The sequence below is a fragment of the Camellia sinensis genome, chromosome 5 (genome assembly GCF_055761805.1).
Source record: "Camellia sinensis isolate YWXY chromosome 5, ASM5576180v1, whole genome shotgun sequence".
In the NCBI taxonomy this organism is placed as follows: Eukaryota; Viridiplantae; Streptophyta; class Magnoliopsida; order Ericales; family Theaceae; genus Camellia; species Camellia sinensis.
The window spans coordinates 135,705,692-135,729,507 of record NC_138965.1 but is presented as its reverse complement, the minus strand read 5'-3'; the positions used below and the strand labels follow the sequence as shown (position 1 = coordinate 135,729,507).

General features: G+C 34.1%; 1 protein-coding gene across 1 annotated transcript; it reads left to right on the top strand.

The window, feature by feature from the left end:
* Positions 1-593: 593 nt before the first annotated feature.
* LOC114323113 (phragmoplastin DRP1A) lies at positions 594-21,072 on the top strand. Its single transcript, XM_028270598.2, has 16 exons — positions 594-999; positions 2,215-2,278; positions 2,411-2,515; positions 2,843-2,944; positions 4,978-5,028; positions 5,157-5,218; positions 5,951-6,041; positions 7,963-8,027; positions 8,700-8,894; positions 9,153-9,272; positions 9,551-9,621; positions 9,728-9,953; positions 19,424-19,474; positions 19,704-19,932; positions 20,311-20,450; positions 20,682-21,072. Exons 1-16 carry the CDS (start codon positions 871-873, stop codon positions 20,808-20,810), a joined length of 1,830 nt encoding a protein of 609 aa, XP_028126399.1. The 5' UTR covers positions 594-870; the 3' UTR covers positions 20,811-21,072.
* The last annotated feature ends 2,744 nt before the right edge of the window (positions 21,073-23,816 follow it).

Below are 23,816 nucleotides of genomic sequence, written 5' to 3'. Positions count from 1 at the left end.
CAAACACAGCATTAGGACCTATTGGTAGTTTACCATATAATTTATTGGCAAGACTAAAAGATCAGACTCTAATATTAATTTAAACATATAACAAAATAAAATACTTTTTAAAGACAAAATAAAAATTTAAAAGAATTTTCTGTAATAAAATATTAATGGGAAGGGCCTTTTACTAATTTATAATATATATAAACATATATTATATTTTTGTAATCCTATTAGGGACTACATAGATTTTGATTTTATATATATTTTAAGGACTTAATAGACACAACCGATAGTTCAGGGACTAAATAGATTTTGATCTATATATTTTAGAGGCTAAATAGATTCGATCGATAATTTAAAGTTTAAAAATTATTTTGAAAAGTATGTTAAAAGTTAAGTTATTGGTTTTTTTAATTTTTTTAAGAAAAAATCTATAAAAAATTAGAGAGTTGACCCAACTAAAAAGAAATTAAAAGCTTAAAAAAATTACATTTAACGAGATTTCAAGAGTAAAATATTATAATAAACCCATTAATTAATTAAAGATCTAAAGTAAAGTATAGTAAAGTAAAATAATAATAAAAGGCAAAGTGTAATTTACATTTGTTTTATTATATTTCAAAAACAAAAAGTAAAAAACAAAACAAATTTCAAACACAAAAACAAAACTATAGGGCCTTGTCTCACAGACGCGCACGCACGCGGTTATTAATTTGAAACTTTCGGGAGGCGATAAAAGTCACAAATTTTCATCTCAAAATTTTGTTGGTCTCTTCTTCTTACATCTCTTGGACTCTCTCTCTCTCATCTTAATTTTCGAAACCAGAGATCAGTAAGTTCTGAAAGTCATCGTCACCACCGACTAGGTCTTCTACATCGAGAATGGAGAACTTGATATCTCTGGTCAACAAACTACAGAGAGCTTGCACTGCTCTAGGCGATCATGGCGAAGAGAGCGCTTTGCCCACTCTCTGGGACTCTCTTCCTTCCATCGCCGTCGTCGGTGGCCAGGTTCGATCTCAAATCTCCAGATCTCTCTTTGATTCAGTTTCGATCTTTAGATCTTTGATTGACACATTTAGTCTGTTCTTTTCTGTTGATTCGAAATTTGTGAGCTGAATCTCTCTTTCCTTATTCATTTTCTTGTTATCAAGAGATTTTTAAAAAAATAAAAAAATTGGATTTGCTTTGATCTCAAGTTTAATAGTTTAATAATTTGCTGTCTGGATCGACTGATTCTTTTATTTACCTAAATCTTAGATTTTTGTTGATGTATTACTCGTAAATCAGAGGAAAATTTGGTTTGATTTACCTTTTGATTAAGTTATGTGTAGTTTTGGTATTTGAGTCGCATTAAATTGGATGATCTTATATAAAACTTATTAGTAGGGAATAAATTGAATCGTACTCTTATAAGTTCTTTATCAGTCTTCCATGTTGTTTGTTAAACAGTGAATATGTTATTTTTAGACATATATTAGTTTTAACAGTAGAAGTTAAAATGCAGTTTTGCCTACTTTTAGGGTTTGGAATATGGATTGTAAAAATATTTTGACAATCCTTTCAGAGTTGACTTGTTTTTAGCTATTATCAGATATTGCAGTATAGAATGTTATATGCTAAAAAACGTTGTTCATATTACCACTCACTTCACTTCTAAAATTTATGACATCAAGAGTTTCATGGAATCATTTGAAAGCAGTGGGTTTAGAATTTGTTCTGCCATTGCTTTGTTAAGTGTTATTTTGATTGTTAAAGCTTTACTTAGCTCAACTGAACTCATCAAAGCCTTCTCTCAACAATTTTGGGTTGGTTACATGAACCCTGTTGCACTAGTCTCACGATCTCAACCCATGGTAGTTTTGGTCTTCCTACCCACTTAGCATTTATGTGTATGTCTCATTAAATCTGATAATTATGATTTATATGATGATTATTGTGTAAGAAAATGCCACTTTAATTTATTTGAAAAGGCAGTAGCATGAAAACACATTCTTCATATTTCATTTTGAAAGTTTGAGGGTATGTTTTATTGATACTAGTCACCATTTATTTGTTTGAAAGTTATATGTGAAAATCTTAATTTGTAAATAATTTATTGGTTCAACTGGTATTTAAGTATCACTGTCCATATTGGCTGGTTCAAACCCACAATTTCCCATTTCTGGACAAGTTAATTATTCATTACTTATACATCCATCATTCCATCTCTTTAATGGTTTGTAGAGCTCTGGGAAGTCTTCAGTGCTAGAGAGCATTGTTGGGAAGGACTTTTTGCCTCGTGGATCAGGTAATTAATGCTTTCACCATTCATATTTAATGTTATAGGCTCACAACATGTTTTTTCTATAGTAAACTTAAGATGCTCATTGAAACATAAATCCTATGAACTTTAGAAATAACGTTAAAGTATTGTATGCAGGAATTGTTACTCGACGTCCTCTTGTCCTACAGCTTCATAGGATTGATGAAGGAAGAGAATATGCAGAATTCATGCACCTCCCAAGAAAGAGGTTCACAGATTTTGGTATATTTCTTATCACAAATGAATTTTTTTGAAAAATACCACTTGGCACCCTGTCATAATTATTTTTGTTCTATTTAAATTGCCTTCTGTTTAAAATTTACCATGATTTAGTAAAATGTATTTTAATATAATAGTGGTTACTAGTTAGTACTTCAACTAGGACCATGTTTAGTATCGATGAAAATGCTACGCATTTATCTAACATAGTTCCTATTTTGATTATGTATCTATACCATTATCTCTTTAAAAAAATATCTGAAACATTTTTCATGTTTGATTTTCTATCAGTTTTATCTTATTTGCTAAACTATTAGTTGTGTCTTGTAGCTGCTGTGAGGAAGGAGATCGCCGATGAGACTGATCGAGAGACGGGCCGCTCAAAACAGATTTCAAGTGTTCCAATTTATCTTAGTATTTATTCCCCCAATGGTGAGATAGGATTGTGTGTCATGCTTTCTTATGCTTTACACTCATATGTTAATTTTTCAACTGTAATTTTTCTTTAAAATATGAAGTTATTAATCTACGATCTATAGAGTTCTTACCTATGAAGCATGGGTACGGGTACGACATGAGTACGTTGATACGGTAAAATTTAAAAAAAGTAGAGTGTGGGTATAGCTTGGTATGTTTGTAAAAAAATATTTATTTTTAATTTGGAGTAATGCAAAAAATTGATTAAATGGTCTAATTTGTTAAGGTCCAATCTTCAATTAACATTTAATGTCCAAAATAAGGGTATAAACCAAAATTAAATATCATTATATTAGATAACTTACAAACTATAGCTTAATTTTAAAGTCATGCTAAGCATAAAAATAAAGTTATGTATGGTGCGACTTGGGTATATATTAGATACGTCTGGGTACGTAAAAAATTAATAAGAAAAAATTTAAGCACGTGTTTTGTGTACCTGGTATGTATGTAGAAGTATTATATGTCAAAAAAGTACCCAGTACAGGTACGGTATGTTAGTTGAAGTATCCATGCTACATAGGTTCTTACCCATAGAGGTTGTGTCCTGGCATGATGGCAAGTGCTCGTTCACCCTAGCACTGTGGCATGAATTTCAGTTACTAGAATTGGCCTCCTTGCAAAAAAAGGTTAAGGTTGCTTCCCTATTACCTAGGGCTGTTCACAGGTCAAGTCGAGTTGGTTTCACCACTGAACTTCTATTCGAACTGACCTTGTTGGTTTAGAGAAGTGGTCATCCGATGTCAAGCCAAATAATGCTCGAAACCATGCACATCGGGTGTTCAGTTTGGCGGGCGGTTTTCGGTCGGCTAATCTTCCATTCACTGCTTAAATTCCATGGCTTTTGTCCTTTCCTTTATCACACTAATCACATTACCATACATAAAGACAATCACAGTGTCGGTAGCATATTATACAAATTTGAGAGATAACAAACTCTCTCTCACACACACTAGATATAACCAAAAAAGTGGAGGAAAAATTGAAAATAGAAAGAGGATACATATCTTTTTGCCATAGCACAATGTCGCTACTATACACCACCGCCATGTGCGAGTCTTGATCTTTCGCCACAAGGGTTTCGATTTTGGTAGACCTGAGACTTGAAGATGATGCCTTTTGGGTTCGATTGGTAGATTAGAGAGACAGAGAGCGAGATGAAACTATAAGAGAGAAAGGGTTCAATGGCTTTTGGGTTTTATTTCGGTACGTCTCAAACTTGAGAGAGAAGGAGATGAGAGGGTGAGAGAGATAGAGATAGACATGAGAATGAGTGGAGGAGACAAAAAAGGTTTCATGAGAGAGAGGGAGAGGTCAGATTTTGAGGGGATGAGTCAAATCTCGGGGAGATAACATGTAACCTTGGGAATTACCTAGGAGGTCTCCACTATCTGCTGAGCCAACCTGGACATGTAACCCACTGCACTATATATAAATAATTTCATCGGGTCGGGTTGAATGGGTTATGTTATGTGATGCTTGATAGTCGACCAAAATTTGCAGAATTTTGATGCATTTGAACCGTTGCCGACTGAGAGCAGTTTGAAACCATCCATGGAGGGGTTGGATTGGTCAGGCCGGGTCGGTTGTGTCAGGTGGTTCGGTCTTGTGAACAGCCCTACTATTACTTCTCCTAGACCTTCTTGTAAATGGAAGTCTTGTGAGCTGAGAATAACCTATTAGAGTTCTTACCTATGTTACTTGGAACATGGAACTAGAACGAGAACGCAGTATGTCACATGCTTTATAATGTGGCATGATAGGGGTAGGCTTATATAGATTACATTAGGGTAATTATACCGTTGGTCATTATAGTTTAGTGAGATTGCGATTTGGTCCCCATAGTTCTAGTTTCATATGGAGTTCAACTTGGAATTTTTACTTAATTCTAAATGTAGAATTTGGAATTACTTCATCTCATTATTATGATTGTTTTTTGGTAAGATTTATTATTAATTATTTTTTATTATGATTGTTTGACTTTGCAGTTGTGAACTTGACACTAATTGATCTTCCCGGGCTTACAAAAGTTGCTGTTGGTGAGAAAGCAACTCTCAACTTTTGCATGTATTTTTTTAAATTCAATTATAATGTTTCCTTAATGACTTTGTACTGTTGTTTTTTTCCCCGTCTAAAAATATGATGTTGATTATTTTGATCATTGTAGAGGGCCAGTCTGATAGCATTGTGCAGGACATTGAGAATATGGTTCGGTCCTATATTGAGAAGGTAATTTCTATTCAAATTCTGATTTAGTTTGCTTATGGGGGTTAGATCTAAGTTGATGAAAATATTCTTTTGGTTTTCCTTGAACCTCGTAAGTTCGTTTGGGAAACAGGTCTATTCTACAAGGGAACTGTAGTGAAGTCTAAGATTAGAAGTAATAATTTTAAACTGCATGCTGGACTATTCAGGGTGGGTTTAATGATAACCTGCATGGAATAGAGGTTGGATGGTTAGGACACCCTTATATAAAGAAGGGTGTGAACTTTTTGTACATAGTATGCTTCATTTTTTTAAAAACATTTCTGGTTGTTTTCGAAAACTGCAACGGAATGGTTAGAGAGTCAACATTCCTTTTATAAGAGCAGAATGGAAGTATAGTATTGAACAAGTAGGTGCAATTGTTGAGTTCTACAGGAGTAAACAAAATGGAGTCAGTTATAGTGGCCCTGCAACTGTGAAAAAAATATGCGAGATGTACACAATTGGGTGAGAATTTTGAATTAGATCATCCTACTTCCATGGGGGCAGTTTACTTTGTGCATGTTTCATTTGCTTTGCTCTTGTTATTTTTAAGAATTAGGTGTGCATTCTTGATACAGTATATGGTATCATGCAGTTATTCCTAGCTGTTCTCTAGACTACATGTTTTCTTCTCAAGTCTTCATGATGCTTTGCGTGTATTAACTTTAATGAGATGCATATTTTATTAGTCTATCTTTGTCTCTTAACCTGCAGCCCAACTGTATAATTCTTGCAATTTCTCCTGCCAATCAAGATCTTGCTACCTCCGATGCAATTAAGATTTCTCGTGAAGTAGATCCCAAAGGTAAGATTCCTAGCCAGATGCAATTTCTGCAATTTTATGGACTGTATACCTAGTTGAAATCATTCGGTGTGTTTGATTTCAATTTTCTGAATTCAATTATTTGAAAACTGAGTTTTTTTGTTTTTCGTGTTTTTTTGTTTTTAGTGAATATTTTTTTAAATTTTAAGCAACTTTTTTACTTTTTTAGATGTACCTTATTTAGATGTATCTAAATAATAAAATATTTGAGAAAAATATTTTAAAAAATTAATAAATACACAAAAATACAAAAAATGTGGTGAATTTTTTGTATTTTTTGGTATTATTTTTTAAGGATTTTTTTCACAAATACTATACTTTTTCAGTGTATTTATGTTAGATGTGTCTAAAACTTAAAAAAAAAATTGCTTATAATATTAAAAAAATTCATTGAAAACATTAAAATACGAAAAATAAAAAAGTAGAATTTTCTGAAAACTGTTTTCTGAAAACCAGAACCAAACAAGCTGGTTATTGTTTAGGGTCAGATAACTTGCTACAACAGGCTGAGAGAACAAAAAATTAAACAATCAGTAGGTTATATTGCCTAGCTGAGGTTATGAATATAAGCAGTTGGGGGAAATAGATCTCCTAAGTAATTGGGATTTGGGAGAGAGGCTTGTTGAGTTGAGGAACCTGTTGCTACCTGTTACATGTTGTATGGGAGCAGATGTTAGTATATTTGCCTGAAGGTGGTGCTCTTGTATACTGAGTATGTAGAACTTATCATAAACAAAGGCAGACAAATCATTAATCATGTTCACTCAATAGAGTAAATAATCATTGAGAGATTGCTGAAGTCACAGATATTCAATTGCTAGCGTTTCTTAGTTTTGTTCTGTACACTCCAAACCATTTTATGCTGTTTACTGCAAAACTTGGTACTTGCGTTTGCATGTGTGATGTGCACGCATGAACAAATGCATGCTTACTTGCCTAAAATGCTACAAGGTTGCTTGACCACATACATCGTTTGGACCTATCTTACCAGAAAATGCTAATACCCTAGTAAATTACGTATTGGTACACACGTTCCGAAGCATGGTATATGTCCGTTCCAAAATAGTAAATTTAGAGTTCCAAAGCGATTCCAAAAGTTTTTTTCAATATATGTCCTTAAATGTTACCTTAGGAGGAAAAAATTCAAATATAATGAACTAAAATCTAAGGTGAGTTAAGTTTTGATAAGATAAAAAATAAAAAAATGGGTCATAATGCTCATAGAAAATATTACATTTTATTGGATATCTAATAGTTAAAAAAAAAATTACTCTAGAAGTACCTTAAATTCTTAAGTATAATATATACAAGTCTACCCCTATCGTACCATATTTTAAAACATGTGACGTACCACGTTCCTGTTTCCATTTCTGTTTCATATATCGGAAAGATCCACGTTCCAGGTAACATAGGTTTGGACAGCAGGCTTAAATCTGAAGTTCAATTTTTTTTTTTTTTTTTTGAATGGGAAAATTGTCTAGGCCTATCCTTTAAATAAAATCCGTTGTTTTCAATCTCAGATGGATAATGTGTTTGAACTGCTGCCGAATCAAGATCAGGAGACAGACCTGAGAAGGATTCTCTTTGCTCTTGCTCAGGCTTCTTACCTAGAAAAAAGAACTCAATCATTATTGTGTAAATAAGTGGTTATCTTCAAGAAAGGAAAGAGAGAATCGAAAAACCACCGCCCCATGCTGGTTCTAAGATATTCAAGTGTTTTTATTTGGATGCATCAAATCTATTTTCTTTGATATAATGACCAACATTTTCTTAGATTCTTGTGATTGAGAATTGTTAGTCATGCTGGTTTTAACATATTGAAAAATGATGACGATTATATAGTTCTTCACGTCTTGCCCCGTAACACATTCTGATTTTCATTTTGTGGTTGCCATATTTTTAGGAGAGAGGACATTTGGAGTTTTAACGAAGATCGATCTTATGGACAAGGGTACTGATGCAGTCGAGGTAAGTTATATTTTGGATTTCATAAACAGAACGATTTGATAACATTTCAGTATTTTTGTTCTGACTTGGGATTCAATTAAACATGAAGCTGCTATTGTTGGTAAAAAGTAATAGATGCCTTCTTGTCAATAACAATGATGATAATGCGAAGGATATTTTGGATGAGTTTGATTTATAATTTATTACATGGTGATATGATCAAGTGTTATCTCATCCATCTTGTTTTGTTGTCATGGAGTTTATGAGGAGTGATCAAACATCTACAGTTGTGTAAGGATTGAATAATTTGAGTGATCAAACATCTACAGTTGTCTAAGGATTGAATAATATGAAAGTCCTGCGATTTCTTTACTCTTTTGGTTTTAATAGGTGCAGGCTGTGTTTGGTTGCGTTTCTTTTTTCTTTTTTTCCGAGGGTTTTTATTCTGTTTTCATATCTTTATATCTTAATCCCCGTTGGATGCCCTCAAGATTGATAGTCTTGAGTTTTAAGTTTTCTTGGTGTGCTGTTTTATCCATCCGTAATTTTGGAAATATTCAATGTCATTTCATATACAGTAAGATTCTTATATTAAAATAAGTTTTGACAAAATATAAATTTCATGTTATTGAATGTGAAGACTTGTTTTGGATTTGATTGTAATCATGGAATAACTAATTCATGTGATTTCAGATCTTGGAAGGAAAGGCATTTAGGCTACAGTTTCCTTGGATTGGTGTTGTTAATCGATCTCAAGCGGACATTAACAAAAACACTGATATGATCGCTGCTCGGCGTAGGGAGCGAGAGTACTTTGCCAATACCCCAGAGTACAAGCATCTTGCTCACAGGATGGGTTCTGAGCATTTAGGAAAGATTCTTTCAAAAGTATGATTCCCCCCCCCCCCCCCCCCCCCCCCCCCCCCCCCCCCGCTCTCCTATCAAAAAATGAATGTTATGTTTTTTTTCTTTTTAAAAAAAAAACTTTTCTTCTAGATTGTTGACAAGTTTGATATATAAATTACTGTTATTGATGCTATAATTCTTGTAACTAGAACGAGGTTTGAATTCATATGGTTTTTCTCATACTAAGTATTCTTATTGTGGTGGTTTTTCACATGTGACACTCTATATGGCTAAATTCAGCATTTGGAACAAGTTATCAAGTCTCGAATCCCAGGCCTTCAGTCTCTCATTAGCAAAACCATCATTGATATAGAAACGGAGTTGAGCCGACTTGGGAAGCCTGTTGCCACTGATGCTGGAGTAAGGACTGCTTTATACTTCTTTTCCTTATAATTTAGTTTTAAATTGGCTTAATGTATCAAGGCGAGACTCGAAATACATTTATTGAAGTGGCTCGTTTACCAGCTAGAATATGGTTGCCTTTCATATTTGTATAGAGTTTATGGCCCCCAATTAGATGAAGGATTTTCTAAACTTCCCATTGTGTTCATCTAAAGTTTTAAGATCCTTTATTCTTTTTCCTAGGTTACACATGCTGCAAATCATTTATTATATTCTTCTCTCTCTTACTAACGCAGGGCAAACTATACATGATTATGGAAATCTGCCGTATTTTTGATGGAATATTCAAAGAACACCTTGATGGCGTGTATGTACGCTAAATTAGTTCAATTCATTATTGTGCACTACTATTTATGTTTGGAATGTTAGTTTCTGACCTAACCTGTGTTTATAATGATCATCGATTTCTGCAGACGCCCTGGTGGTGATAAAATCTATAACATATTTGATAATCAACTTCCTGCTGCTTTAAAAAGGTTGCAATTTGACAAGCAGCTTGCAATGGACAATGTACGAAAGCTAATTACTGAAGCTGATGGATACCAACCTCATTTAATAGCCCCTGAGCAAGGTTACCGCCGTCTCATTGAATCTTCACTAATTACTATTAAAGGCCCTGCTGAGGCAGCGGTTGATGCGGTATGTATTCAAAATTACTTATTATCTACACCAACATTTCATGCACTTGGTGAGTGTACCATGTTATATTGTTGCTTAGACGTTGCTATTGGTATTTTCTCTTTCTTACTTGGGTGTCATTCTTTTATTCCTTTGCTTTTTGTCAAGGTTTCTAGATATTGTTTTCTTCCATTTTTCCCCCCTCTGTTTTTTGGTTTGCAATCAAATGTATGACATAATTATGTGTGGCTGAGTTAAAAAACTAAATCAAGTCATGATCTCTATCATGTGCAACACAAAAATTAAGGTCACAATCTACTTACCAATACTTTATGACCTGATGGAATAACATCTGTTTTACTAACTGGAAAGCTTTTTAAATGATTCAAAACTTAGACCAGTGATGATTTTAATTTGTGATACAAGGGGAGGTCATAGATGCAGGTTTCAAGTGGCCAATAGAAGATAGGGTTTCATCAAAGGTCTTTATTATTTCATTAAATGTCACTGCCTTCATATTTGAAACTTTGCTTGCATACCACTCTGCAATGAAAACAAAGGATTGCAATAAGGGCTCCTTGCTTCATTCTGCATGGCTGTGCTATTGCTCCTATGCAGCGGTCTTCCTTAAAAGTAACATTTCTGCCATTGCAGGATGCCTGCCAGCCCGTGTTTCTCCAGAGAAATGAGAACTTGCATGAAAACTGGCCCTGCAGTTGGATTTGAAACAACTCTTGTCTTGTCTATGATCTGAAAATCAATGAAGTCTTACTCCAACAAAACCCAACCGGTCTAGTTTAGATTATTGGTTCTTTCAGCCAACTCACTTTAGGTTATTTGTGGAGTATGTTGACTATCTATGCACATAAAGCTCGTAGAGTATTTTTGTCTCATATATACATTACAAGAGTTTTACTTCTAAATTTTTTAATTTTGTAGTCTGACTAAGTTTGAGAGTTTACTTTTACAGAAAATCACATTTTCATAATGTGTGCATAGAGTTAATTTTCCTGACCTGATAAAACTACAAGAGGTGGTGAATGGAAATCTCTCTCTCTCTCTCTCTCTCACACACACACACAAGCGTGCGCGCACACACACACACACACAGCATCTGTGCACATCAAGATGTTTTCAATACTACTTACTGAGTCAATCATGTATTTTCAATCTGAAGTGGTTGTGTTTCAATTCATCCCACCAAATGAGAAACCAATTTGGGAGATCAGTTTTGAGAACATCGGGAAGGACGCGAAAAAACCAAGAATGGCTCCGAGGAGGATTCATATAGTAAACAACCTGGGAAAAGGCATCTATATAATCCCAATAGCTATATCTGGTTTCTTTGGAACGAATGTCAAGAGTTCTGGTAACATGGGGATGCATACCCCAAGCCTGGATAGGCACAATATTCTGGATAGTAACCTTACTGTAATTAATAGGACTAGCAGTCCGATTGGGATCGGCTAAAGTATGTTGGAATTGTACCGAGGCAAGTTCGGTGAGAATTTGCTCGTATGCGGTGGAGCATTTTGAGTGGCGAGATATCGGCGTTTAATCTCCCATGGATCAACCATCCACTGGACATCGGCAGAATCAATATAGAGGACGGTTTCTTCTCTGATAGTATTTTGGAAATAAGATGTTTCTGGAGCAAGAAGGACATCTTTAGCAGATTTGCTAGAAGATTCCCCTGGATTACTGGAATGGCCAAATAATGGCGGAAATTCTGTATTATAGGGGTTAGAACCCCTTCCACGGCCCCGACGGGCGGAGCCCCGAGATCTACCCTGCATGCGATTTCTGCAAATATTCACGGGTTAGAAAGTCAGGAAGAGAATTATTTTCACCTTTAATATAGTCAATATCAAAATCAAAGACAGAAAGTGTAGCTTGCCAAGCAGCAAAAATCTGTTGCTGGGCTAAATTAGCAACGTCCTTTTTAAAGATTTGCTTAGCAGCAGAACAATCAACGTGAATTAAAAAATGTTGGTTTAATAAATCATCCTGGAATTTTAAAACACATTTTAGAATGGCTAAGCATTCTTTTTTAATTGTCGGATATCGTTTTGCTGCATCATGCTAAATACCAGAGTGAAAACGTAAGAGTTCTTCTTTATTAGTATTTGGATTAAATTGTTTGAGGATACCACCAAAACCTAAGTCTGAGGCATCAGTTTCAACAATCTTTTTCCAGTTAGGATGAGGTAAACATAAGCAGGGTAAAGTCTAGACTCTAGCTTTAATTTTCTTAACAGCGGATGTATGTTCTGGACCCCAAACAGGTGGGTTTTTATGAAGACGGTTGTAAAGAACGGCTGCATCAGTAGCTAGGTTAGGGTAATAATCATGAATATAATTTAAGCTACCCAAAAATCTCTGTAATTGAGTTTTTTCTTTAATTTCATCAGGAAACTTGGAAGCAAATTCCATACTTCGATTAATAGGAATAATAGTTCCATTATGAATATTATGTCCTAAAAATCTGACAGTTGTCTGAAACAATTTCATTTTTGGAACAGAAATTACTAGACCATTTCTGGCAATAACATGCCTAAATATATTAAGATGTTTCATATGCTGATCTATTAAAGATGAAAAAATAAGAACATCATCAATGTAACATATAGCAAATTCTGTATAAGGATTAAAAATATCATTCATGATATGCTGAAATTCAGATGGAGCATTTTTTAGGCCAAATGGCATGACATTCCATTCAAAATGCCCAAAGGGTACTGTAAAAGCAGTTTTGTAACGATCATTTTCAGCAATTTGAACCTGCCAATATCCTGACTTCATATCAAATTTAGAAAATATTACTGCATCCTGTAATCGATCTAAAAGGTCTTTTTTATTAGGAACTGGATATCTAATCCACTGTAAAGCTTCATTAAGAGGTTTATAATTAATTACTAAACGAGGAACACCTCTTTCAATCTCTGCATTTTTATTAACATAGAAAGCAATACAACTCCAAGGAGATCTACTGGGTCTAATTAGTTTTTTCTGGAGAAGAGTATTAATTTCAGTTTTACACAATTCCATTTACTCTTTTTTCATTTGACTGGGACGAGCTTTGGTGGGAATTTTTCTTTCATCAAAAGTTGGTTTGTAAGGCAACGAAACAATGTGTTTCTTGCGATCCCAAAAAGCATTAGGGACATCACTGCAAATTTCTTCCTGGAATTCTTTTTCAAGCAATTTAACCTTTTGTTGAAAAGATGATTGCTGAAGTCTTTGTTCTGTAGTTAGAAAACTAACTTCTTTTTGAAGAAAATTTATCTGGTTTTGTTTTAAAGAGACTAAATTAGTGATTTGATCTAACTCTTTGGTGTGTGGGGAGGTAATAAATTCAAAAATAACCTTTTGGTTATCTAGGGTTGTATGAATACCAATAGTATCAATTTTAGTAATTGGCATTAAGAGATTCAGAAAAGCAGTACCAAGAATTATGTTTTGAGACATTTTTAATTAAAACAAAAGATGTTTTTAAACATAATCCCTGATTGCAAATTAACACTTCTGGAAGTTTGTAGTCAATATACAAATTATTACCACTAGCACTAGTTAGGGATTGGCTTGTCTTTTGGAAATACTTGGTTGGAATTCATAAGATAATCTGGATTTGTTTCTTCAGTATTATCTTTGTCTTTTCGTTGTAGTTTAGCATTAATTCTTTTGATTTCAGAATTAATAGCAATATTTGAAGTCTGTAAATGCTTTATTTCTACTTTTAAAGCGTTTATTTCCATTTTTAAATCCTGAATATTTGTGGGTTTTTCTGAAGTTGGTGTCTGCATTCGATTAAAGACTTCTTTCATGTTATAATGCTTAGGTGGAAGAACTTCTTCTGTCTTCTGCTTATAACACATTTCAAGAAACTTTAGTTTAATTACGGGAGTTTTTATTTCATCGGCAATATCTAAAAGATTTTGCTCAGTATCTGTAAGGACATTAATACTGGGACCAATATTAAGTCCATTCATTTCCACAATTGATTTCCAATAATTAGCTTCATCGGAAATTTGATTTACTGTAGTTTTACAAGAGCATTTTTCAGCGTCTGGCGATTCATCCGTTTCTTCATCAGAACCAAATGAATAAATTGCTGCTAATTCATTATCTCAAGGATCTGATGAAGAACTAGAATCAGACATTAATTGTAATATCTTTTGCTGTATATCATCATCTAATGCTAACTCATTGAGCTTAGATTGTATCTTTGCTCTGCATTTATTAGCATAATGACCTGTTTGTCCACATTTATAATATTTAATTGTGGATTTATTTTTCTGAAAAGACTTTCTTCTAGATTTATATCTAGGTTTAGATGTTTGAGGCTGAACCTGGGTTTTAGAATATTTTGAATTTCTATATTTTCTGGATTTTTTATAAGACTTAGAATAATTCTTATGTTTTCGTTGTTTCTGGGGATACTGGACTTGAGGATCATAAGCAAATTGTTCACAAAATTCTCCTAATTCTCTTTTTCCTGTAAGTTGTTGTTGCTTAAGTTGTTGTTGGAGTTTAAGGTCATTACAAAGTGCAAGACCTTCATCAGTAACTATACTTACGAGTTGTCTATAAGTATATTGGTAATATGGAATATTTATTGAATGGTGTCTGTCCCTTAATTTCTTGCGAACTCTTTCGGCAAAAAGGGTAGGAAGACCATCAATAAACTTGGCTTTCCAATGCTCTGAACTACCATCAGTTCTCTGCATAACTTTCATCAGGAAAACATCTTTATACCATCGGAAATTGGATAAAGAAGGACATCGAAGTTTCATAAGCAGTTCTCTGTTATGATCTTCTATTCTTGAAACATGACCAATAAAATGGGCAATAATTGTATTTATTAAGGTATAGACGGCGTCTTCTTCTTCTCGTTCGACAGGTGCTGGAGCAGGACCAGTACTAGGGCTTGTATGAGTATCTATGTCAATGACTGTTTTGGTGGATGAAAGGATCTCAGTACATTGGGTAGTTGTGAGAATATTATCCCACCATCCTTTCAGGACACCAGTAAAACCACTAACAAGATAGCAAGCAACCTGGTGATCAGAATTATTATTTTGTTTACAAGCAGTGGCAAACATGAGCATATGCTGGAGAAGTTCATAGATCTGATATTCAGAAAGACCATCAAGATTCCATTCGTAAATGGTATTACTGTGGTAAGAACGTTGAGTTTGTAAAAAATCTTCTTCATAAAGGATATCCATAGGGCTAGGACGAGGATAGTAATATCGATTAGGACCGGCCATGGACATACGTTGAGTGTTATGACTGTAGGTAACCCGATTGATAGAAGAGGGTTGGGATTGAAAATTGGCCTGAATATCAATAATCTGCTGAGGAGATAATTGATCATATGAATCATCAGAATATGGGAAATGATTACTGGAAAGCATATTAACCTGAGACGTGGACGTTGGAGGAGGTTCACTAATATGCAAATTTTTGATTCTGGAAAGAAGGGTGTCCATAAAATCAGTTTCTTCTTTAGATTTTAACTTAAAATCTCAAAGAACTGGAGTTGGTTTGATCAGGACAGGTTCAGTAACAACTGTAGTTTTGGGTTCTAATTTGCAGCTTTTCTTAACATGAGCAACCCTTTCTTCAATCCTTGTAAGTTGCTTCCCTGCTGTTTGACAGAATAAATTAGTATAATTATTTTGTTTTAATACTAGAATTATATCTTGGACAAGGACTGGATCGCTATTTTTATTTTTATGAGGTATTTCTGTATATGCTGCAATAGTCATGGGTTTAGTATTAGGTCCTGTAGGTTGAAGTTCTAAAGCCTGAGTTGGAGGATGGATAGAATGAATTTCGTGACCATCAGTGGTCAACCATTTTTGCTGGATATTTTCTAGTACATTTACCTGAGAGTCTGGAGGACAAACATTTTGTACATACCATAAGGAAAGGGAAATAAAACTTGAATTTCCTCAAGATACGAATAATACTGGAGTTTATAATCCTGTAATTGTTCTTTTGTATGAACAACAAAGTACCATTTTCTGAATTCTGTATATTTTTCCTGGAATAAATCCTTCTTGAGGATTTTGCGATTTTCACTACCTGGTGTCAAATCCATTTAAATCCTGAAATCCATATCACTGGCTGTAGGACTATACTGGCCTTTTCTGGACTCCTTAGGAACAGGATAAATGTTTGGCGGAATTTGTTGATCATAGATTCCATGGGGAATTTGTTGATCAGAATATTGAACACCTCGAATAATGGGATCCTGATCTGGTTCCTGGGGTTCATCAGATTGTGGTCTCGAATAAGATCTGGAAGGTTGTCCTTGAAATATGGCATCTGGTGGTTCAGAATAAGATTGTCTGGAAGATTCTGGATATTCAACCTTATAGGGTTGGTGGCTAGGTGCAGTTCTAAAACTGGCACTAGACATGCTCCTAGATAATTGAACAGGAGGTCTCTGAACTTGAAGGTAAACATTACCTTGGTGAGTCTGAATTATATCATCCAAATTATGTCGCACAATTGGTCTGGGAGGAACAGCATTGGTTAGCTGCCATCTTTCTGGAAAGGTTATTTTTTCCCACTCAATTAACTTTGGAACAGCAACCTGACTACTGTAAAGGTTAGTGTCTATTAACACTGTCTGGCCATGAACACTTTGTTTCTTGACATATGGATTTAAGGTTGATAGAACTTTTAAATAAATTCTGGAAATTACTGAAAATGGAGGGGATCTTGGAAGATATTCATAACCATGAGTAATAACTCTGAATTCTAAAACTTTAGATAAATTTTGATCAGAAAGAGCAATACTAAAATTTGGATAAATATCAAAATATACTGGACCATGAGCTAGACTGGTTTCCATAGCCCCCATGAGCTAGACTGGTTTCCATAGCCCCCATGAGCGAAGCTCTCCAATTGGTACACCTACCATCACGTAGAGTACATTGAATACTGGTATTCTGACCTAAAAGGGTCAAAGGTCTTAAAGCAATCTGTACAAGTCCTATATGGACATACTTATATTCTTTGAAGAAAGGCATAAGATCCTGGACATTTAGTAGATACATTAAAGTATCATTATTTTCTACTGGAGCTGCATGTTCAAATGTTTTAATTATCTTTTTGCTGAAAAAATTTAGTTCCAATCTTATAGATGGACTTTGGGTCTACCTTTGGGATTGTCCACTTATCTAGGGCTTCTTTGACTTCCTGGTAAGCAACAAGCTCCTTGGCTTCTGAAGTCGAGGCTACTGAATTGGATACTGTAGAGGCTACTGTATTTTCCTCTGAAGGAGCAGTACTTATTTAGTTGTATATGACCATATATGCATATTTAAAAATTAATAAAACAAATTATAAAATAAACTACACATGGCTCTGATACCAATAAAAGTGCTCGACACAGGGTATAGGCTAAGCACCTCTGTCAACGACTTATGTTACCTCAAGGTCCTTATCGCTAACCGCTTGACGGACTCTGGAACTAAGCGACTTGGATGACGTCCCACTCAACCTCACCTTATGCTACCTTTCATACGGCACAAATCCAGGAATAGTGTATAACATAGTTTTGTTTTATTTAAATTTAATTACATCATATATGGTCCATGAATTTACTGTGCTGGAGGAGGAGGCCGATTAGCCCTTGCCAAAAGGCAAATTTGTTCGTTAATTAAATTTTGTATTTGATCAATTTTAGCATTACACTCTTCTAATTGCTGTAAAGCCCAAGCATCATTACTACGAGTTATTTCTATATAATATTCAGTATTAATTTTTCTATTTTTCCAAATATCTAATATATCATTTAATATAACTAACTGATGTACAGACATACATTAAAAGATACGAAATACTTAGAGTCAAACCTGCAAACTTTTATTAGATTGCTTGAAACTTCAAAAAGAAACACTGAAAATGAGAGAGAGAGGGAGAATACAGAATATGAAACTTGGAAAATAAAATTTAGTGGTGCCCTTCCACAAGTCGGAGGCTACCTATTTATATTACAAAAGAAATGATAATGAAGACAGGTGGTGTGTGCTGAATGGTATTGCAGTCGAGCATCCTATCTTGTTATCTTCAATTGTCGGCAAAGAGGGACAGCTGGAAAGGAAGTAGATAATGGAATCTACCTTTGTCAAAAGTTAGCTGACAAGTTGTTAGACTGGAATAATCGCACCGAAAGTGGATTGTCGTTTTGTGGAGCTGTAAAGTCGTTGAGCTGGAAAGGCAAAAATGGACAGATCGGCTAAAGGCATTATGCATCTTTACCTTTACCTTTACCTTTTCTTTTGGCTTGAATTAATTTGTCGGCAATCATTTCAGTAACCGAATCCCAAAGATCACCATAATTCGGTTCATTATCGGTCGGGCCTTCATTCGGATCTTGAGACTCACCCACTAAGACTGTAAATTCATTTTCTTCTTCGTAAGGATCGGTAGGAACTCTATCATCGTCACTTTGAGTACTGGAAGTTGATTTCATACTGGAATCTTTACTAGTCATGGATTGAAGGAATTGTTGCTTCATATAATCCATGCTTTTAACAATAAGCTCTGTTTCTGATAAGTCTGGAAATTTTTGCCTGAGCTCCTGCTGGATTTGAATAAAAGGATTAACTGGAGTAGCTGGGATAGACTTAGGAGACGCATCCCAACAAGCTTGTGTATGATTCTTGATTTTCTGGAGCAATTCCTGCTTTGGCTTAGGATCATCCATTTTATTCCACCATTTATAAAGAAAGATTCTTTTTAATTTGGGAATTTTATTTTGGAAATCACATTTGAAATCCCACTTCCATATCTATGGAATTCCAAATCTGATAACAAAATGAACAAGACATTTAGACATAGAAATGTCCTTATTTGCTGGAATTTGGCTGAAAGCTACTTGCCATTCATTGAATGCAAGTCTGATGTGTTCTGGAAAGGCGTCAAGTTGGAGTCCGAATTTATCCCACCAAATGAGAAACCAATTTGGGAGATCATTTTTGAGAACATCGGGAAGGATGCGAAAAAACCAAGAATGGCTCCGAGGAGGATTCATATAGTAAAAAGCCTGGGAAAAGGCATCTATATAATCCCAATAGCTATATTTGGTTTCTTTGGAACGAATGTTAAGAGTTCTGGTAACATGGGAATGCATACCCCAATCCTGGATAAATATAAATCAATTGAGGAAATTATAGTTGTGTTCCAATTCATTTCTATCTCCTCCTTGATTGCTATTTTTGGATGCAAATGTCCAACAACACTGTATAAATCATTTTCGCCTTAACAACACTGTATAAATATAAATCAATTGAGGAAAGCACTATTTTCAATCATTTAGATGCATAATTTGATTAAATTTCTCGTAAGACAATTTCAAGGTGTAATAGTTGATGGACTTTGTATTTACTTAACAATTTTCATTTTTCATATTGGTACCGTCAGCATGAGTTTGCAATTTACTTTGCTTGATACTTTTTTCACAATGATTGCAGGTTCATGCCGTCCTGAAGGAACTTGTTCACAAATCAATCAACGAGACTATGGCAAGTTCCCAGACCACCTCCATTATATTGCTTTTTTCAATTTAATTCATTATATGCAGGGTAGTACTGCAATGGGGCGGGATGAGGTTTTGGCATTAGTGGACTTAGCTTTTTAGATTTTGCAAATAATCATCACGCTTTGTGGGGGAAATAACAATAAACTTGATGTAGGAAGAACGTAGATTTAGTTTCAGTAATCTCATTCTATGAAACGTTTTGAATCATGCAGGAGCTAAAGCAGTATCCCACTCTTAGAGTGGAGGTTGCAAATGCAGCATGTGAATCGTTGGACAGGATGAAGGAAGAAAGCAAAAAAGCATCTCTACAACTAGTAGAAATGGAGTATAGCTACCTGACAGTTGATTTTTTCCGAAAGCTTCCTCAAGATATTGATAAGGGTGGAAATCCAACGCATTCAATATTTGATAGGTACAATGAGGCGTACCTTAGACGAATTGGTAAGAAACAATTTTTTTTAAAAATTTTTAGAACAGTCAAAAAGTGCATTTTCTCGGATAATTTTGGAAATGAAAGTAGTGCTACACAACTTCAATTTGGTGCTCACACCAAACTGACCTGTTCACTTTATATATAATACAAGGTGTGCGCTATTAAAAACTGAAGAAATTAACAAAATTTGAAATTGACAACTACATAGGGGCAATTTAGGGATGAGAAAAAACATGACAAAGCTTCAATAAGGTGTTCACATCAAATGGGTTGTACACTTTAGGTATTAGTATAGATTTGAATAGATTCAACTAATCCACTTAACAGAAGGTTTGTGTTGTATCAATTGTTTCGATTTTAATTAAGATTTTATCTATCTCAAACAGGAACAACTGTCTTGTCTTATGTCAATATGGTTTGTGGAAGTTTGAGGCACTCCATTCCGAAGTCCGTCGTCTATTGTCAAGTGCGTGAGGCCAAGCGTAGCTTACTCGACCATTTCTTTACTGATTTGGGTAAAAAGGAGGTGAGGTTTTCTTCGTCAATCCCCAAAAAAGCATTGTTTTAAATAACTGTTGGTATGCGTATCAGCATTGGTCAGCTATACGATCATAAATTGGCTGATATCAGACAATATTGACTGATATATTGGTGAATCTCGATATTTAAAAACCTGGAAAAAAGAGAAGAAAACAATTGACAAGAATAAGAGGATCTAGATGGTTGCTTATTTACCTTTCAAATTTTTGGTTTACAGGCGAAACAGTTGGGCTCGTTGTTGGATGAGGATCCAACAATAATGCAGCGACGTATAAACCTTGCGAAGAGACTTGAGCTCTACAGATCTGCCCAATCAGAGATTGATGCAGTTGCCTGGTCTAAGTAGAGTCAGTAATCGGAGGGCTGTGATTATTTGATTGATGACCTGATTTTTTATACGTCAGTGGAAGGGAAGGGCCGATCATGATTTGCCTCTGTATTTTTTATTACACTCGGAAAAGATTGACACGATGAGTTATATTGTATCAACAATATTACACTGTATTTGGAAACTGAATTTGCATTCTTACTGGGCACTTGTGTTGTAGAATGCTTTGGACATGAATGTTATGAAGGCGACAAGTAGAGGGCTCTCGATTCTACTTTTATTTCTTCTGTTTTATTTTTGTTTTTGTTTCATGGTAGTGTTTGCTGTGCTTTTTTTATCAGATTGATTTTGAGTTTCGGATTTTGATTTTGAGCTAGTCATATGGGGATAATTTTTCCATGGGGAGTGGTCTTTATTTTTCAGAGGTACCAAGTGGTCTTATTTTTAGGAGCTTTTGATCAAGTCTTTTGAACTTACATTAAGCTTGTGTTTGGATATTAGGTTTTTAGAGGGAAATGATTCCATTTTTTTAAATAAAATTTTCTCTATAAATTCAAGTGTTTGAAGTGTCAAACACAGCATAAGAGATTCCATTTCTCTATATTTTTTTGGTTCATCAATTTTACATTTTATTTTTTATATAGGTTTGGAAACAATTTTCTTTGGTTATGTTTGGTATAATTTATTGAAATTAAAAATTGATAATCAAAACACAGAAATGAAGAACATATTTCTCAATAATTCAGTTTTCTTAGCATATTCAAATAATTTTTGTATTATAAATTATAAATAGAAATTGCAGTAGACACACAATAACTTTGCAGGCTGCACATAGTTACCTAATCTAATTATGCCAAATTATATGAAATCTCAAGGAGATTAAGACCCAAAAAAAAAAAAAAAAAATGTAAAAAAAAAAAGGGAAATTAAGACAAAATTAGCAGGAATATAATGTATTACTTGAAAATCTCACTTTAGAAGTCTATATATCATGAAAATCTTTTTTATTTTTCTTAAGACTTGCAGGTCTTGTTCATTTGGAAATATTTTTTTTTATAAGATCTTATTTAATATATCGGGGTGTTTTGGGAACTTGGCTTTTAGCCACTTTTTTAGGTGTATGGCAAAGGCTAAAATTTGGTTTTTTTGTATTTTTTTATTTGGAAAGTTGGTTTTCAGCCACTGGTGAAACTACAATTCTACCCCCCATGGGTCAAAATGTGTTATATGGGTGAAATTGTAAATATTTTTAAATTAAATGAGGATAGTTTAGTCATTTTATTATAATTTGACATCATAAACAAATATTATTCAAAAAAGTAAACAGTAACTTTTTATCAACTTCTCAAATCATTTGTCCAAAAAAGCCAAAAGCTTGGTTAAAAGTCCAAAAGTCACTTTTTACCATCTTTTCAAAATAGGCCATTATTGTGTCGCGTTAAGACGTTTTTACTCTTATTGATTGTCGGACTCTTTTTTTTTTTGGGGGGGGGGATGTATTACATTTTCCAAATGTGGCAAATAAAGTCCTTTTTGTGTATTTTCCAAACACGGCTAATATAGAACAAATAAAAAAGTCCTTAGTGTATTTTTTCCATACGTGAAACGTGACTACTGTATTTTCTAAATGTAGCTAATACAGAACAAATAAAGAAAGCCTTTAGTGTACTTTTTTCAAACGTGAAACGTGACTAGTGTATTTTCCAAACGTTGTCCTTAGTGTATTTTTCAACTGTAGCTAATACAGAACAAATAAAAAAGTCCTTTTTCCAAACATGGCTAGTGTATTTTCCAAACGTGGCTAATATAGTAAACCAGATCTGGTACAGACCCCCAGTACCCCCAGTGAGGTGGCGAGCCCCCACTGGCTGAAACTTTAAAAAAAAAAAAAAAAAAAAAACAAATTTTTTTTGGCCCAATCACGGAGTGCCACCTCACTGGGGGTCGACCTCCAGTGGGGGTCCGAAGCATTTTTCTATAGTAAACCACATGGGCAAATGTGCCAATTCCCATTCAATGAGATTTCCGTGTTCATTAAAATAAAATTGTGACTGGTTGATCCACAAGTCACCTTTTGAGATTTACGGGTCAATCACCCATTTTTAATATGTTTAATAAATAATTAATTACACATTTATGACTTAACAATGTAATAATAGGATATGATTTTTGTAAATTAAAAAAGAATAAAAAAAATTGAATTGAAAATTATTAAGGGTATTTTTCAATCAAATATTGTATTTATTGAAAATAAAATACAATACAAGTGAAAACTAAAATATGGAGCTGCGGGGAATCGAACCCCGTGCCTCTCGCATGCAAAGAGGGCGCTCTACCATATGAGCTACAACCCCTGTTGATGTATAGCTTGGCAAATATATATATATAAATGGTAAGTTTTCAACAGGACACAGTAGTTTTGGACAGAAATTCTCGTACCTATTTTTTAGTATAATTTTAATAATGTCACTCTTATATCATTTTAGTTAAGTTTTTATATAAAAATTGTCTGTAAATTATCTTTATATCAAGTGAATGGACCTGCAAAAAATTCAAAAAATATTTCAAAATATTAAATCTATGATGTATAATTAGAGTTGTTATTATGTGGTCACACCATTAATGAATTTCCACCCTTGATTTCAAATCTTGAGTTTTTCTGGTTTTTTTTAAGTGTGAATTCCTAAAAGTGTTATTCTTTATTTGTTTAAAGTTGCTTCATTTGGGAGCCTCCTTTAATATGAAATTTATCAAAGTTTCTACATCATTGTCTTGCATGTTTGGCACAGTTGCTTTTTTAGTTTTTTTTGGGTTAAAATAGTTAATAAAAATAAAGTAAATTAGAATAATCAACAAGATAAAATGTCACATTTAAATCATAATCATTTCACTTTTTCTTTTATAACCATCAAAATCAACTCCTCAAAAAAGCCAACCAATTTTCAAAAAACAAATTTTTTAACCAAGCTATAAAATAGCCAAAAATTAAAAAACGAACTAAAATAACCAACTCCTCAAGCGAAG

Coding starts and splice junctions, on each gene's coding strand:
- LOC114323113 (XM_028270598.2), top strand. CDS start 871: ATGGAGAACTTGATATCTCTGGTCAACAAACTACAGAGAGCTTGCACT. Junction 1,000..2,214: donor TCGCCGTCGTCGGTGGCCAG/GTTCGATCTCAA, acceptor AATGGTTTGTAG/AGCTCTGGGAAGTCTTCAGT. Junction 19,475..19,703: donor AATCAATCAACGAGACTATG/GCAAGTTCCCAG, acceptor TGAATCATGCAG/GAGCTAAAGCAGTATCCCAC.